General features: G+C 34.3%; 1 protein-coding gene across 1 annotated transcript; it reads left to right on the top strand.

Moving 5' to 3' along the window:
* Positions 1–3,311: 3,311 nt before the first annotated feature.
* Positions 3,312–4,258, top strand: HELRODRAFT_92122 (hypothetical protein; the record flags this gene model as incomplete). The annotated part of the gene is made up of 4 exons (XM_009013910.1): positions 3,312–3,448; positions 3,647–3,721; positions 3,814–3,888; positions 4,015–4,258. Coding segments are annotated over 4 exons (531 nt in total), but the record flags the coding sequence as incomplete, so codon positions are not given.
* Between the last annotated feature and the right edge of the window lie 1,263 nt (positions 4,259–5,521).

Genomic DNA, 5,521 nt, shown 5'->3' on the forward strand with positions numbered 1-5,521 from the left:
GTCGTTGGTGCTGGTGGCAATGCAAATGTTGCAAATTGAGTTGCTGGTGCAGCTGTTGATGTGGATATGTTGCGTGTTTGCTTGTTGCCAACTTGATTAGCTGGGAAAACGTTGTTACGGCTGGCAAGATTGTTGTTGCTGTTGATTGCGGTGCGTTTACATCTGTTACTACTGCTCAAATGTTCTTGGTGGATGTCTTGCTGGTCAACTTTCATGGTTCTGCCGCCAAATAATTCTCTACGGTCAACATTTTCAAGAAAAATTTCGTTCTTCAATGGAGTGGTCGTTGTGACTGTGGTCGATTTTGAAGGCGGCGATAGTGAAGTTGTTGTAGCTGCTCCTTTTAGGTCTCTTTCCTCTTGACAGTAAGTTTTGTTTTCATGGCATACGTTAGCGAAATAAAAATTTCTGTTGCGAATTCCATCAAACAAACTCTGATTGATTGTAGGTGTCTGTTGAATAATGTTGAAATATTTTTGTTGATTGTTTTGTTGTTGATAATAAGGATGATGATGTTGTTGTTGTTGATGATTTTGTAGAGGCTGCTGTTCTGCCGTTGAATTGTTCAGTGTCATTTGTAGTAAGCGATGCGCAAATTGGGGGTGCTGTTGGAGGAAAATGGAGGGCAAAAAGTTGAAAGCAGTTGGGGTTTGCAGTTGTTGAGAATGTTGTTGCAATTGTTGCAGTTGTTGAGGATGTTGTTGTTGTTGACAAACGATTTGTTGAAACAGAAAAGATTGTTCGTTGTGAGTGTTATTCAATTTTTTATCATTAATGCTGCTGCTGTCAAAAGTTGGTTTAGCAGCATGGAGCACCTGGGCGTCACTATTGATACGATCCTCAAACGGTCTATGAAGAACTATTCTGTTCTGCGCGACAAACATTGACGATGATGAAAATGATGACGACGAAGATGACCGCGATGATGGCGAGGGCAGTGATGGAGATGATGACGAGGAGGAAGATGTGGGCGAGGATGGGGACATTCCTGGTGGCTCCATGCTCGTGTTTTCGCTGCTATTTTCTGCCTCATTTAACGTTGCTACATCTCCACCGACGTTTTTGTAACTTTGAATTGACATGATCTTTTGCAATACTTTTTAATTATTCCAATTATTGTTTTTATATAAAAATAATTGTGTGAATTTTGATTTGGATTTTAATCGTTCTTCTTTTTAAGGATATTGTCTTCTTAGCAACAAATTAGTTATGCTGCATGCAAACAAATCGGCCACCTAGTATGAAATGTTAGAAATCACGAACAAATTCTACGATGATCGCACTTTAAATAAGTCACTCAAATCAATGATTGTTCAATAATGACGTCTCATTCACTCAACCAATCATGAAGCAACAAGCATTCTAATGTTTCTTTCATTATCCAATCGCATCTGCTTCTTCCATCGTTAGCTCCTCCTGCTTTTCTCATCTGGCCAGTAAAATTGTGTCTTTTATAATTGATAAAAAGATGATTTTTTTATCCGTTCCATCTTTTAGATCATTTAGTTAACAATTCTATTCTAAAATAATTATAATCTTTGGATAGGGATTCGCCCGTTCGCCCAGTCCAATCCTACTTGGCAATTCTGTCTTTCTTATGGTGCTTATCATATATCTCGAATATATATGCTGCTTTTATCAACTCCAGAATTTCCTTATTTGTGCGATTCTCAGTCCAGTTAATCTTTTCAATCCTCTTCTAATTCTACGATCGTTTGAAATTTTCTTTTCTTAGCGTCCTATTTTAGAAGCATGAAGTTATGACTAGTTAAGTGAGTGAAGCACCAACCAAGCTCGGGAAAAACGTTCAACTATCAATTAGTCAGCGAGAAGGGCTCTAACTAACTAAAGTGGTGTTAGTTCGTGTCAGTCTTTCTAGTGAAAACTATCCTATTCCACAGATTATGAATTTATCAGATCAGAAATAATGATCGGACGCTGCTAATATAACACAATTTTCTTAATTAGCATTTACCTGCGATGAAACATTGGTGAAAATTATAGTTAGAAAATATGGTATTAACATTGAAAAAAACTGATGTCTGATAGTATGTGTTAGTTTACTGTTAGTTTTGTGTATGTGTTAAAGGAGTTCTATGAGACCCGGTAAAAGCCACTGCAGTAAGTCGGAGTATGATTTCAACAATCCACTTCTTATGAGCACCAGCAGAATGTAAAATATTTATTGAACATAATGAAGATAGTTGTTAAAATAACAATTTTGATCAATTTACGCATAAGAAACAATAAAAGCTTAACAGGATCGAGTTAGTAAAAACAGTGTTACTATAGCTCAATCCCAGTAAGCCAAACTATGGCATCAGCATATACCATATACTTATAATACCTTCAGTAAACTACTATATTTTAACGACAAAAAGGAATTTTTATATTCCAACAAACCAAAATAATTTTAAGATACATAATTCGATTTAATTACAATGTTTTAAACATTATAAGTAAGTAGTTGATATAGCTTGTTCGTTAAAGCCCATGTATCTTCATAAGCAAGCCAACAACGAACTATTCGAGGAAGTCCGACCAACACTTGGAGCTATTTTTAAAAAACTTGTAAATTCCATCGACTGGATTGTTATTCGTCATACGAACAATTTCATTCAGCTAATATCAGTCTTACGTAATCCAATTTGCGATTTATAATTAAAACTTTCTAACCAAACTTATTCAAATTCAAATTTCAAAATTAAATTTCGCTGACAAGTCCCAACGAAAAATGAATCCATCCGGACTGCCACCTCCTTATTCTCCAAATCCTCAACAGGGTCCGCCTCCACCTCCGTATTCCAACTTTCAGTACCATAATAATCAGAGTTTACCCCCCCAACAACATCACGCTCATCCATTCTATCAACCTCCTGGGCCACCACCACCAGCAGCTCAACATCATTCTCTGCCCACTCAAGGAGATCCATATTATCTTCAAAATTTCGGCAAAAAGAACGATCGGCCATTTATGCCTACTAATTGCTTTCATAACGCACCTCCAGGCATTGATCCTATCGTCTGGGACTGGTTTAAGGTTTCATTTATATTTTTTGGTATTATTATGGCAAAATTTCCTTTCCATACTAGATTAATTAATTTTATTTCATAATCTTTAGTATATCATTCATATGTTAAAGTTAAACAATAGACATGTTTGTAGTTTGCATTTCACTTGTCTTAATTGCTTGTTCTCTGTATGTTACTATGTGAATGATGGACAGTGGGATGTGTTTGTTTTTATTCACTTTGTAAGTTTACAATCTGCACAACATTTACATACATGTTAGTTCAATGTTTAATAAATTGTTAAACAGGCAGTTGATGAAGATTGCAATGGGAAAATTACAGCACAGGAACTTCAGACCTCCCTGATGAATAACAACTGCACGCCATTCAATTCAGAGACGTGCAGGTTGATGGTGGGAATGTTCGACGTGGACAGGTTCGTTTGTTTCTTGCTCATTCAGCTGTCTTGTTGGGCAGATTGCAGGATTTGCTTCTGGGCATTAGAGATTAATAGTTTAGCATTAATTAGTGAATTGAGATTAGTAATTGCTAAATTTATGATAAATTTAATCTGAAGAGTTAATATGCCCTTTAAAGTAATTTTTAAACATACTTGAATAAAATTGCTGGACAGAAATGGCACAATAGATATTTATGAGTTCTCATCGCTGTGGAAATACATACAGGAGTGGAGGGCTTGTTTTGATAGGTTTCTACTTTTAGAATATGTTGATAGATAGTAACAATAACTTCATTCATTGCTTACTCGACACTTTGCCATCATTTTCATGCTATTTGCAGTTTCGACACGGACAGGTCAGGCACCATCGACGTGCATGAACTCAACAATGCTTTCAAAACTTTTGGCTACAACCTGTAAGTCATTGATTCGTTACTAATTATGATAATGAATTAATTCATCATGAATAAATATAATAACTATCCAATGAGATAACACTTTACACGGTTAACTTTTCACATTCTCAACCAATCACTGAACAGATCACAAAATTTCTGCCAGTTGTGCATTCGAGTATTCGATAGGAAGGGCCATTCAAGTATAAAATTTGATGATTTCATACAGTGCTGTGTCATGTTGAAGGTTCTGTCGGCTAAGTTCATGCAGAAAGACGTGCAGAAGACTGGAGTTATCAGAGTCTATTACGAAGAAGTTAGTGAAGATGGATATGAATCTCGTTTGCGTACGCATGTGTTCTGCGGTGATTCTCATGATTATAATAGTTGAATCTTTTGTCATATTTTTTATAATAAGATCGATAAGTAGCATGTAATTTGTTAATTTGACAGTATTAATATAAAAAGAAATTTTTTGTTCGCAGTTCATGAAGATGGCTCTAGATAACACTATCGTCTGATGCTGAAGGTGATGTTGAAGAGGAGAGGGATGATTGAAAAGCAAAATGATAACATAGATGGCGCGATGAAGAAGAAACAACTGATAATAAAAAAGCGTAGATTGTGAGAATGATAGGAGAAACGAAACTTTTTAACCTTTCTACCTTAATCATCATGCAACTGATTCTTTCATATTGTCAACTCAGGTCTTTCAGTTTCAAACGCGTTAATTTCAGAATGGTACAATATTTCCTGCATCATTTTCACTGAGTTTATCCTGTATAATTTCAAAAACAATACATCATCAGGATCACTTTTTTAAAGTGACATCAATCATTTATTAATTTCTGTTAAACAATTATGGATTACATTACCATTCAATCATCTTACCGTTATTGTGAATATCTTTCTTACTTGCTCGCGATCAATTTCAGTTTATTTAACCTTATTTACTGGCTTTTATGACAGCAATTTCAAATTTTTAAAAAAGTTCTGACAGAATCTTTGTCGCACGTGGTTGTACAACTATCTAAGCTACTCATGAGTGATTCAACAAAACTTTTAATGGCATTTCTTTACTGTTCTTAAATTTATTACACACACACATACATATATATATATATATTATATATAAAAATAATCATAATAGATATATATATATATATATATATATTTCCACAAAAACATTTGTCAACTTTAGAAAAGCTTGTTTGAAAATCATGGATTGATTTAAAGTTAAGTCATCAAATAACAAGGTTTTGAAATTTTTATTTTTTAATCTACATATATATATATATATATAATACGTATATATATACACATCTACAAATATATATATATATATACATTGACAAAATAATTTTTTTAGTTTGACGTGCCACAAATAATCATGGTAGAAATATGTAAGCCTACAACAGCGTTATATACCGTTACAGACGCCACTGAACTCGCTTGATAGCAAACTGGCCGTAAGAAGAAAAGACTCAGGTCGTCATCATTTCATCGCCACAACAGCTAAGAACGTCACCATTATTTTCCTACATACAGAGGGAAATATAATGACAATTTCATTCAAATTTTTTCATTCTAATTAACTATTTAATTGTACAAGTAGAATTTTGAATATTATTTCATTTCAATAAATAAGAATAGT

Source organism: Helobdella robusta (genome assembly GCF_000326865.2).
Source record: "Helobdella robusta unplaced genomic scaffold HELROscaffold_123, whole genome shotgun sequence".
Lineage (NCBI taxonomy): Eukaryota > Metazoa > Annelida > Clitellata > Rhynchobdellida > Glossiphoniidae > Helobdella > Helobdella robusta.